This window comes from Sphaeroforma arctica (assembly GCF_001186125.1).
Source record: "Sphaeroforma arctica JP610 unplaced genomic scaffold supercont1.634, whole genome shotgun sequence".
Classification (NCBI taxonomy): Eukaryota; class Ichthyosporea; order Ichthyophonida; genus Sphaeroforma; species Sphaeroforma arctica.
In genome coordinates this window covers 29886-42718 of record NW_014039924.1, presented here as the reverse complement: position 1 = coordinate 42718, position 12833 = coordinate 29886, and the positions used below count along the sequence as shown (strand labels likewise).

General features: G+C 40.3%; 2 protein-coding genes across 2 annotated transcripts in view; both read right to left on the bottom strand.

The window, feature by feature from the left end:
• Window positions 1-5005: 5005 nt before the first annotated feature.
• Window positions 5006-8446, bottom strand: SARC_07748 (RNA-binding protein PNO1). Its single transcript, XM_014298306.1, has 5 exons — window positions 8195-8446; window positions 6904-7053; window positions 6396-6600; window positions 5779-5907; window positions 5006-5404 (listed from the first exon to the last, which is right to left on the bottom strand). Exons 1-5 carry the CDS (start codon window positions 8324-8326, stop codon window positions 5337-5339), a joined length of 684 nt encoding a protein of 227 aa, XP_014153781.1. The 5' UTR covers window positions 8327-8446; the 3' UTR covers window positions 5006-5336.
• A 1005-nt stretch (window positions 8447-9451) lies between these two features.
• SARC_07747 (hypothetical protein) overlaps window positions 9452-12833 on the bottom strand; it is a 4799-nt gene continuing 1417 nt past the window's right edge. The window contains exons 2-5 of the mRNA XM_014298305.1: window positions 12273-12328; window positions 11540-11735; window positions 11037-11144; window positions 9452-10209 (exon numbers count right to left, since the gene is read on the bottom strand). Coding sequence (XP_014153780.1) covers window positions 10150-10209; window positions 11037-11144; window positions 11540-11735; window positions 12273-12328 — 420 coding nt within the window. The 3' untranslated portion in view covers window positions 9452-10149. The remainder of the gene's footprint in view (window positions 10210-11036; window positions 11145-11539; window positions 11736-12272; window positions 12329-12833) is intronic.

Here is a 12833-nt window from a genome sequence, read left to right as displayed (position 1 = left end):
TACTATAAATATAATACTAGACAAATACTACTATAAATATACTACTAGTAAATACAACTACAAATATAAAATTAGTAAACACTACTATACATATAGTACTAGTAAATACTACTATAAATATAATACTAGCAAAAACTACTATAAATATACTACTAGTAAATACCACTACAAATATAATACTAGTAAATACTACTATAAATATAATACTAGCAAATACTACTATAAATATACTACTAGTAAATACCACTACAATTATAATACTAGTAAAGACTACTATAAATATAATACTAGCAAATACTACTATAAATGTACTACTAGTAAAGGTTATAATGCGATAGGGAGGACCTACCTAAGTTTTTTTATAGGACTAATTCGTATACTGAAAGAAATACACACTTAAATTGTTAGAACCGTAAAGTGCACCTACGCACATAAAAAAGACCGTATATGGAATAAAAGTTGAACGTAAACGTGAATTTATTCGATATATAGAGGGTTTTTAAAAAAAACCCCAGAAAATTGGATGAGGTTAGCTATGATGTATTTATGTGTGTCATTATATGTCATACTTGCTTATATTTGTTTAAAAAAAAAGAAAATTGCTCTCTGTGAACTGGTTATGTACTGAACACTGTGAAGTGTGAAAGTTCAACAAGAGATCGTTTGTATTTATTTTACTATTTTTACAATAATAATGCAATACAAACATGATGAAGCAACGAAATGGATTGAGGATGGTTTGAGATACGCACAGTTCTTCTCAGCAAGAGTTAATATGAAAGTACTCGAGCTTCGTAAAGAATTACAACGAATGCGACGCAAGTTGTACAAACAAATAAGAAGTAGATGGCTATGACAGACTTCTTCCCTGTGAAGCCTTAAGGAAAATTAAAACGGGAAATGAAAATAAATATGAACATGTAAAATCAATCTCTATAATACGTACAAAATACGGTCTGTTTTTTAGGCCTGGACTTTATAGGAGAGTAAAGGTAGCAAACATTCGGTCGGATCGGCCGAAAGCCTTTCGGTCAATTAGATGGACGCTATGGATATCTACTCGATAGATGCCCCTTTTTTTGTGACGGTCAGGGACAAGTTGCGAGGAGTCGCGGACCCACTGTTTATTATTTTTGTTATTTCTATTTAAAAAAATATTTTTGTTTATAAAAATCAAATCAAATAAAAATAAAAACCAGTACTAATTTCTGCAATGACGCAGTCCCACTGTATCTGGCTGAGAAGAACATTTTGTGTGAGCTCGCGCTATGGAGGTGAACTGTCCATCTTTATAGTATATGGGACCCTGCTGAAGGAGAGTGAAGAGTTCATTCCCGAAATCCGTTTTAAAAAAGCGAATGGACAATTGGACATCGAGATTCGACTACTCGTCATCGACGAACAGAGTGCAGACTCTCTATCTATAAAGTATATATCTTTATTCTGAAAAAAAGTACCGTAAAAGAAGACTGTTGTTGCTAAAAAACAAAAAATAGCTAGCGAATTTGCACTTTATATATAATAGACTCCAAAATCCAAATATCTCTCGCGCAGAGAATATTAGTATGAGACTCTCTCTAATCTCTATGGTCAGTATGCTGTAGGCTCACTAAAATCTAAAATTCCAAACAATACTAAAAAATAAGACTATCACTAGTTCACTACTCTCTCACGCTCTACTGACCTAACCTCATTACGTTTCTCGTTAAAACGCGAATAAATAATAATAATAAACAAACGTTTACGTTCAAAGTTTGTCTTAAATATAGTCCTTCGGGTTTACAAATAGGTTAACATATTTGAGGCGGCCTAACTGTCACGAATTGTTCTATTTTTCACTTTGTGTCAGTTGTGGATAGTTTCAAATCGCCTTTTCATTAAAAAAGGTCAATTTCTCAGGTGCAAATTTGTATTTTTTTCATTGTCGATTTGCCCCCGATATACTTTTAAACGCTTAAAAAACAAAACCTTTTGCATTTACGTTTAAAGTTTATCGCGCACAGGCAAAACGTAGCAATAGAAAGCGTAGTAGAAAGAGTAAATATATTTATATTTTTAATCTTGGAGCACGCTGCAGCATAAAAGTTGAAACTACGTCATCATCTCTAGTTTATATGTACAACTGACTGTATATTTTGTTTTGTTTTGTATTTGGGGTTTAAAAAGTATAAAAGAACATAATTTACTATTTTTTTTTGCCCTTTGTTTTTGTTTTTTTTCTCAGTTGGCTATGGTTTTTGGAACAAAAACAAAGCATTATTTATCTCTAAAAATATATATACATATATTTGTTGCTCGGCCCAAGGCCCCAAGGCCAGTAGTCCACCGGTTTCGAGAATATTGTTATGAATATAAATGTATCATACCATACTCCATAGCCTTCAATTGAAACAATATACAGTTGTGATTTAAAAAAAAAAGCAGAATACTAGCCCATTTGTTATTCTTGTTTTTTTTCTTGGTACATTCAAAAGCAAAATAAAGTTATAAATATTATCGACACCGCGACATAATAGTGATGACGCCGCAGCCGAGTCGAACAAGAGGGAGTGAGGACTGAGGGGCTTGGAAAATTTGATTCCAATCAATATCAGCAGCAAAAAAAGTTGAACGTAAACATAAACCTCTGGACTCAGGACAGGACTCGAGTGAGAGAGTCAGGGGCTCAGTGTTGTCGCCTCACTCTCCTGTCAGAATATCTCAATATCAGCAGTCAGCACTCAGCAGTCAGCACTCAGCAGTCAGCAATCTGTCTGATATATTTAGAAGGCACTCTATTTACTCAGTAGTTGAGGATTATTCTATCTAGTATTTACTATTCAGAGAGGGCCTGCAGGACCACCAGCAGGAGGCTGGAGCTGGAGTACAGAAGTGTTTAAGCGACTGCAGCTGTGCAGCAGTTTGTCAAAAACTGCAAATATTAGACTCTTAAGAGTTTGAAAAACAAACCCTAAAAACATGTAAACCAATAATCACCAATCAGCTGCAATTCTTTAATTTGTCCACAACACATGGTGCTCTCATTTTGCTGATAAAACTGCTTCTGTTCCGATACGACAAATAATAGTTCTCACTATATTGCTGGCACAATGTAAGATTGTAAATACATGTGATGTATTTTTACAAAAACAAATAGAAATACAAGAAGTGAGACTATGAGAGTGGGAGATGAATACTGAATATAGAGAAAATCATAGCCTTCTGAAAATGGAACAAGAAAATGAAATACAGAAAAAGAAAAAAAAAGAAATGAGGCTATATTATTATATATATATCTAGTGCCCCCAACATGAAGCGCACAATCGATTGCTTTCATTTATTATTTGCGCCGTACAACATTTAAAATACAGTACGCTTCACTATGGGGATCAACATTTATAATTCGGGGGAGACCCTGTTGTATACACGAGGTAGCTTGGGTTCGACTTTTCACGCTCAACCTGCACGAATGTTTACTTACAAATTGAAAGTAGAACCGTGTTTATCGAATACCACATTGCTAGACCCTAAGCAACCGGAACCTGTCCTGCGGCGGAAACGTGTAAAGTTTTGTGACGTAGAGATTCGACACGGGACTTACGATAACGTTGAATACGACAGATCGAAAGCACCCGTTCTGAACGATTTCTACAGAATGCTCACCGCACATAGAGAGGTCCAGATATTCAAGCGGTACGAGATGATCAAATTATCAACTTGCGAATGCGAAACTAAACAATTGCGGAAGCCTTTGAAGAGAGTAAAAGATGTCAAAGGGATTGTCAGTGTCAACTTTCTTGCAGCCACATCCTACGTACAGTGTATAGGGGAGTGCCAATACGCTATAGCGAGACAGCAACAAAAGAGAGCGACTGAAAATTTATCTACTCCTGAATTGGTGAACTACTCGAGTTCTACTGCACTTACGATATAGTCAGTATTATAAATGACGCGCAGCACGGATAACATATCAACCAGAACGACGCGCAGCAAGGATAACATATCAGCCAGAACGACGCGCAGCAAGGATAACATATCAGCCAGAACGACGCGCAGCATGGACAACATCAGCCAGTACAAAGAGAACACCAAGTGTGTTCGCGGCCCTTAAAAGTGCTAATTGTTTAGCAGCCTGTTAATAAGCGACGGCACGAGAGTGCATGGTGCCTCGTGTTCGTTGATTTAGACGATAATGAATAAAATAGTCGTATAACACCGCACGCATGATGGCTGCGAATTGAGAAAATATGCCGGAACAGTTAACGTACAACAAATTCGACCATCGAAGAATGGGGTTGAGCAGTTTCGCCCACAAAAGTAACCAAATCCCAACAGTATACAAAGGATTGAATGAAACTTGCAACGTCAGGTACAGGTTCTAGGTTAATACTTATTCTCTATAAGCAAACGTATGCACCTCCAAAGGCACGTGTAGGTGTATATGCAATCATATTACACGTGTTGAACCTAGAACATGTTCAATGTATTCGTTCGCTGAGTATTGACGAAACTAAGTATGCTTAGTGTTCTCACCCATAAATGCAATCCAGTATAGGCGGGTGATCTCAAAACAGGATTTAATTTATGACTCACATGACTTAAAGAGCACATAATATGTACGCAATTAAATCTAAATGGGAGATCCTACACAAATATAATTAGTATAGAGGTTGGACAAGATTTGAGCGCGCATATACATACATTTCACCCAAGAAAGCACCTATAAGGCGCCCAAGGATACTTAAATCTCTTTTATGAGAGCACTTTGCTTTAGAATCGACACCTGTATGCTACCATTCTCCAGTTGTCTCCCTGTCATCTACGATTGCACTCCATTGAGGGCCGGGCATGTGCAAAAAACAATCGCCTTATACAGAAAATGCACGTGTACGTTACAAGTGGGCAAATATCCGAGACTTTAGGAGTGCAGTGCAGTTGGATAGACCGAGTACAACTAACGTCAGAACTAAGGCATGTAGAAAAGGAAGGTGCAGGCTTTTTAAATACACACAAAGGCTTTTATGGCGCCATTTTGATAGAAGTGGCAACAATTTTTCTCGTCATGTATTGTCATAGGGTACACACCACCTATTACAGAGCATATTCAGAAATGCCTAGAGTATCCGAGGAACTCAGCTTCCAAAGAAGCATCTGTATATTTCGTAGCCAGCCTTCTAAGGATAAATGTATCTATATTTTAATATATAAGGGAGCCATTCCACCTTCAGACGTGTGGATAGGGGGGACGAGAAGTAGCTCGTACGCGCGTATACACATGCGCAATTGCGCGTGGCTGCAAACACACATCGGCCGATCCCGCTTGCATCTACAACATTATCTAATTATTCTGGAGTGTTCTAAAATCGCTCGCTCATCCGACTGGCAACAGACCGCATATTTCCGTACACCTTTCCGGGCGGCGAACCTAAGGATGACGAAAAGCAGAAGATAAAATGTGCGAGTGAGCCTGTAAGAAATTTAAAGAGCTTGATTTTCTACAAATACATCACCACTCACTGATCGGATATTCTGGATGATAAAACATAGAGGTCATACGGTGCTCTGATGTAAGCTTCAACATGCATATTTGCAGAAATTGCACATATCTCCCACCCCGCAGCGAACTCACAAATATAAATATGTACGTCACGAGAAGACATGCCATCACACTCACTCTTTACACATCATTTCACAACATTACCGACAGATTACACACAACAATAGACGGCTACAAGTACAAAATAGGCGAGCCTTCTCAACACACTTCTTCATCAAGTGTAAATAAATCCGATTTCATACCCAGAATTAGTTGACAAATGGCATTTCTCGCAACTCGGATATTTCGGAATGATCCTAGAATGTGGATTTTACTGTCGGCGATTACCACTCGGGTTCGTGTGACATTTTCAATAGTGAATTTCGTCCGTCCTGTTCCGAAACAAATTTGTTGAGAAATTAATACTCGAACCAATTGGCAGATACCACAATTGTAGATTTCCATCATGCAACGCTCCGATTGAATTGGAACACTGACTTCCACTTGCCGGAAGAAAATTACCATGTATAAATTTAAGTTCAACGGCCAATAGAGTCTCACATAGATTGTGCGAACATGTTTGATGTTACAATATCTCCGAAAGGGGACATATTATCACATAAATACAGCATGCTATAGAGCTGATTTTCTAATTCGATAGGGAAAAATAATACAAATCAGATATTCAGGGGACAGCCAGAAGCAGTATCACACGGCTGTGCAAGGAAACTCGATCTACATATATGCAAAGCGCAACAATTTTGTCATAGCCCAATGCAAGTAGTTGATTATGTGGAAGTATCGAAGAATATATATATATATATATAAGCAAATGATAATAGACAGCAGTAAAACCATATACGAGTTGGCATCAACTTACCTCCCTTTCCGGCAATACGACCAATAGCACGGGACAAGTGATCCCCTTTTAGCATCTTAACATCGTTTACATCGAACGTATCGATGAATAAGTCGTCTAATCGGAGTAACGCTAGTGCATCATCCACGTCAAATCCCAGCATGAAGGCTTTAAGGAAATCGGCACCTCGCTGCAGGGCTCCCACGTCAGTAGTGAATTCTGATGTCTGCGATTTTTTTGGGTGCAAAGTGTTAATCATTTGTATGGAAAATACGAGATGCATGCCTCGATGTCGGGTTTGTATCCTGAGAACTGATATACCTTATGAATTATCACTTCATTGTGCTTTATCGTGTATACAGCCTCACATCCAGGAAAAAATCGACTACACAGGTATGTGTATATCAATCAGTACGATGATTGATAACGTACGCATACTATCAACCTACCAAAACATCGAAATGTAAAGCAACGCATACAGCTTTCACACTACTGAACTATAGACAGACACAACCACACATGCACGTACCTTCAGCTCCACCTTCCGCGTGTGCAGGTTCATACGAACTTGTAGCTTCATATGCTCCACAAGTGGTGTGTATATTTTGAGCCATTGCTGTTTGAGTGGCGTCATGCGGTGTGTTGGTACCTGTACGCGGCGCTCTGATTTCTCACCGTCCTGCAGGCACAAAATTAGTTTTGATGAATATATAGTGGTTCACAACAGCGCAGCTGATTAACGATGGACGACTATAGCAAAATCGAATGTGTATATTTCAGGCAACCCTGCCTTCATATATATATGAACATCGATGCGTTTGTAAGTGTGATATAGAACTATCAACAACTTCTTAGATATGCATACTATCTCGGGGTGTCACACCTAGTGTAACGTTTGAATGCGGACAAACTACGGTATCGATAGACTTTGCGCCTAGAACTTGTGTCCCAGATACTCTATTTTGCTATATACCATTGAGTTGAAGCAATTGAGAACAAAGTATACGGACAGTATTTCATACACACAAAGGCGAAAAATCGGTGCACGCGAGTTCAAAAAGTCATACATTTTTACGCAACACAAGCCAAGGCCAGGAATTCTACCACCTTATACTAAGATGTATTAAAAAGCAAATAAAACAGGGTGGAATATGCTAGAGATTCTGATGAGAACTGTTGCTATTCACTGTTAATGTATCCATCCAGCACACGAGTTCTTCTAGCATACATATATACGCATACTGAGATTTACATTTATATAGCTCAAATATGCTTCTGAAAATCCAGAAGTCTAATAGGATAGTAATAAAACGCCAAGGTACCACAAAAATATATTCAACAAAATAACTTGGTCAGCAGCAATATAGTTATACGTCGATATGTGGCTCTATATATGTACAATTACGCAGGTTAACTCTGCCGTCATGCATCTATATACAATATATACAGACGTATAAGAAGACACGTACAGATACTTGTGACTTTAAGAAGAAGTTATGGACACGTACGAGCAGATCAGATTTAAACATCATGGTCATTTTTTTTACTGTGCAAACCACACAAGTACGTGACAAAAATACACGGGCCAAATCGAGACAGTTCACACTAAACGGCAAGCATCCACACAATTAGACTATGTTATATATAAGCTTAACAGTACGATGGTGGTGCTTTCTCTCAGCAAGAAATTATACGAAAAGCAAACCGTATAGTATGTATGTGCATTCACTGATACATGAGCCAGAGGAGCACACATATATATGATAAAGATGTACACACACGTTATTTATACAGACTCCAATAAGCACAAAAAGACCTACGTTCAGTTCGATTGCTGAGAGTGGAGTGAAGACAGGTGCATCCACATTCATGGACGACTCATTGTCAGCCTGGTCCATCTGCGCTTTCATATCGGCGAGGATATCAGCCTCATTTACCATATCCACGTCCATCGTTCTGGTTTGTGTATGTGTACTACTTACTTAGGTTGAGAGATGAGATGAGGTTGAATTCGCACGGACTGCGCACAAACAATCGAAGCGAACGAGGAACCAGGTGGAAGTATATGCTGTGTTACTACTACAACGCTTATTGTTCTATTATACTTTTTATAAATTATATTTTTTGGCCTATTTGGCTCACGTGTACAATCAATTCGGACATCAGTTCAAGTTGTGGTCTCCCTATAGTGGACTTCACTCCTATCCTCCATACGTTTTGTTAAAACGTAAAATGTTTTGAACATATAAACATTTGCGTTCAACGTTTACAGCTTGGTGGCCCTCCGGTAGTTGATGTGGGTGCATTTTCGGAGTCCTGAATTTCAAGGTTTTCAAAAAGACTTATTACCCACTATGTAGGCTGTCCATTTATTTCGGACAATAAGTAGTTTTTCTCCAGTCTATTGAGCCGTATAAACGGATTCAAGTTCATTTCGTTTACGTTAATACGTTGGTATCCTTGTTTTGTTTTTATAATAAATAAAAGGAAAAAAAGAAGAGGAACGGGGCCCAAGTCCCCAAGCCCTCAGTTACGCTGGGGCAGTGCCGCAGTAGCCTGCGGTGGACTGGGAGTGTCAGTGGGGGGTACATAAGGTATTTATGGAACCCTGAAAATCCTAAAGAACACCCCTCCAGAAAACCCTTTTTACTATGTTCCCTATCTTCCCGTTAAGAACGACCCTAAATAGAACACAAGGCTATGCAATAAAGAGCCGATGGTTTGGATCCTAGAAACTCAGAGATAGCATTCTTGAATATTTACAGGTCAAAGATATCCCCGTTGGGCCTTGATGCAAGTGCTGTTCGTATTATTCATGTCCAAGTGTTTGAGACGGACGGGCTAGTTTCGGACATATGCCTCAAGAGAGAATACATCAAAGCCTGTACAGGTGTGTTCTGACTCAAAGGAAGAAACGCACATACATCCAAACGCGTCCTTCATTAAGAGCCACAGAGCGATAAATAACCCATGTACCATTTGCAACTTCGTGCGTGAAACTCTGTGCAAACGGCTGGTCGTGAACTGCAAAGATTCTCGGTTTAATATTTTTCACTTCTCCCAGAGGGGGGGGGGGGGGGGGAAATTTCACGAGCAATCCATTCAGCGCGTGCAAGAGGTTTATGGATGGGTGAATCCGTTGAACAGCGAGGTCAAAACCTACGAGAATATACTTGTGCATCATTTCGTATATACTATCTCTATTCTAATTACGCCATAGGGCCATCGGACGCACGAGCGGTGAATCCATACAGGTTTAATTGTGGTTGCTAGCTCACGTCCCTTTTGTCGCGACGTGACATTGCGAACGCGAGGCAGATACAGTGGGAGGAGTGCGCAAGAGGACTGCGTATTCGACAGGACCGTATAACCAGCTCAGTCACTCAGCGCTCAACCGCGTAAAGGTGCTCAAGCGTCGTACCTCAAGGTGAGCCCCAGTTGACCTGCTGGTATACCTACTGCGCTGCCCCTTAGCCTGGGGTTAAAGAAAAGGCTGAAAAGTGCCTAAGACGGGGCGTCGACGGCCCTGGTTGCGGCACCTTGTCCCGCACATTTGGACACGAGTGCACCCTATATAGAAGAGCACAGGTGCTATAGCCTGAGAGTCCCAGTGACATACACTGTTGGTCTGATATATCCGTTATCGACGTACTGAGCTGATGCTGTCCTCGCCGGACCGACTTGGGGTAAAGCAGGCCAGGCAGCAGCTACGAGGGGTCGAACAAGGTACGATGCTACGCACAACTCAACATGTGTGCATTCCAGTATGGAAAGTTCACGTGGTATTGTTGACGAACTCGGTGAGTTTGTCTATGACGACCATCGTACTCGTCACCTGATGATGGTGAAGGTGTGGATGGTATGTCAATTGTGCGTGCTCTGCATTTTATACGTACAGTTATTAGTTGTACGAGTCCACCATATGTTCACAGTTGGGGTGAGTGTGGTAGAGTAATGGGTGTCAAAGGTGAGGTGCTTCCGCGGGCACCGGCATATCGATTGTTGGTGGTGTAACACATCTGTTCAGGGAACAGACCGGACAAACCGATGAAATACACCGTGGATACACTCAGACTCAGGTAACTATAAGTATGCACTCAGGATCTGGCAACTGTAATAGCACACCAAGGATGGAATAAGCCCAACCTGGGAAATGATGTTGACACAGTAGGCAAGCTACTTGCCGTTTGCCATTGTCTTGCTGTTTGTTGTGCGTGGTGTAACTATATATTTATAAGTGTATTCATTAATGTATATTTATCTGAATATAAACATACAATATAAATGCGTCACACGGGAAGGGACATGGGGTACATGTGACAGAACGGTGGCACAGCAAGCCAGTTACTTGCCGTCTGTGGCGTTTGGTATGCATACAAGCACACAGACACAGACACACAGACACACACACACACATACACATACACAGACACAGACACAGACACAGACAGACACAGACACACAGACAGACATAGACACAAACACACACGGACACAGACACACAGACACACACACGTGTACACACACGCATACACACACACACACACGCATGCACACACACACACACACACACACACACAACACACACACACACATATATATACGTAAATCAGAAAAAAAATACAATCATAGATGCACCACACGGGAAGAGATATGGAATACCTGTGACAGAATGGTGGCGCAGTAAGCTAGATACTTGTCGTCTGCCATGATCTTGTCGTCTGTTGTGCTTGTGGCACCTGCCTCTTTCTTCACACTCGTGGGAGGCGCCTGGGTGCGGGTAGGTCTATTTGAGTATGGGAGCTTACAGTAACAGTATAGTACTCTATTTGAATGTGCATCTGCATGTTAGTGGGGTACACAACCACTACTTCGTATACAATGAATGAGTACAGTAAACCAATCACAAACACGTGCATGCATGCAAGTGTGCAAGATGCATACAGGTGTGCGAGATGCACTCGTATGTGTTTGTCTTTGTCAATACGACATCTGCGGACCACTACAGTCAACAGATACACCCAGCATCAGAACCTTCACAGCAGCATGTAAGGGACAGTATTCGGCCTACTTCATCACGGCAATGCACAGAGAGGAGTGAATAAAACACACAGCGTTAACGCATACACGTGGGTGTGTATACGAATAGCCAGTGCAAGTGATACCTGCGCCGGACTGTTCGCGCTGACATCGTAGCCCAGGCCGTAGTCATCGTTGATTCGGGCCAAGAGACGATTGCGCGTCTGGAGTACCAGGGTGTATACATTATCACACATCTCTTCAAACTCAATTAGGCTGTGCTCAATGGACGCACTAGCTGCCTGTGCTGCACCCTCTGGTGGGGGTGCCGTAGGTTGAATACTGGCAGGACAAGATATCAATCCAATGCGCAAGCTTGTGTGAGGACAATGACAACAATGGAGCCATGGTATTGTCAAGCAAGTACCGAAGTGGGTTGTGTGATGTAGAAAGACAGGATTGGTCCGAGAGAAGCGTGTATTAATCGCACACATACAATAGGGCAATTGTTATGTTGAGGCCATTACGGCACAGTCAAAAGCCGAGCTCAGTTTGTCGAGAGCTTTAAATTAAGGTGCAACACAGAGAAATCGCAAATACAGATGTGTGTATGTACCTTTAACGCTCATATGAGTATAAAAAACGGAAGCAAGCACATGTAATTAAACACGTTTTGACCATATATATTGGAAATATTAATACATTTATATATATCTAGTCACGCGCTCACAGATTAAATACATACACAAACACACACGCATACATATCTTTAAACTAATATGCTATAGACATAAATCAGGTTGCAGCATGTACCATAACCCGAGCACGCCTGAAAGAGATTATACTTTCTCTGCATATATCAGCGTGTAACACACACACCTGTAGTGATCCGTCATGTTGTGGGCAAAGACAAGTGACGCTACTTGAAGTACATCCTGAATATGAATAAAAGCGCATGAGTCATCCGAAAATATCAGTTACAACAAGGGTGATAGAAATAATACCCGGAGCTTCTGGATTGAGCAAGATGAATGGTTTCTGCGGATTGTGCTTGTCGTATCGAATGAATTTTAATGAATCAGTCATACCAAATAGATACAAAATACTATATGAGATACAATCCAGGAAGATCTCTAGCAGGTGGGGGCATATGCACAAAAACACATTCTATATACGTACCTCGCAATATGAGATATATCCCGATAGAATAGTGCGATGTAAGCTTCCATCTAGCAACCGTACGTATCCACATAAATCGGAATAAACTACAAAGAAATCTTGATCGCATATTTATGTATATATATATAAACTCAATAATAACACGGACACAAATACAAAGGCACGCACATATGTAATTATATAGATACACATACAAACCTTTACGTTATACACACACACATATATATATATATATGTATATGTATATACATACATACATAC

Excerpts from the sequence above, each read along its gene's own strand:
- SARC_07748 (XM_014298306.1), bottom strand. The coding sequence starts at position 8,326 with ATGGACGTGGATATGGTAAATGAGGCTGATATCCTCGCCGATATGAAA. Across the intron at positions 7,054-8,194 it reads TCTCAGCAATCGAACTGAAC|GACGGTGAGAAATCAGAGCG; the intron begins GTAGGTCTTTTT and ends TTGTGCCTGCAG. Across the intron at positions 5,908-6,395 it reads TCGTATTGCCGGAAAGGGAG|GACGGACGAAATTCACTATT; the intron begins GTAAGTTGATGC and ends GTTTCGGAACAG.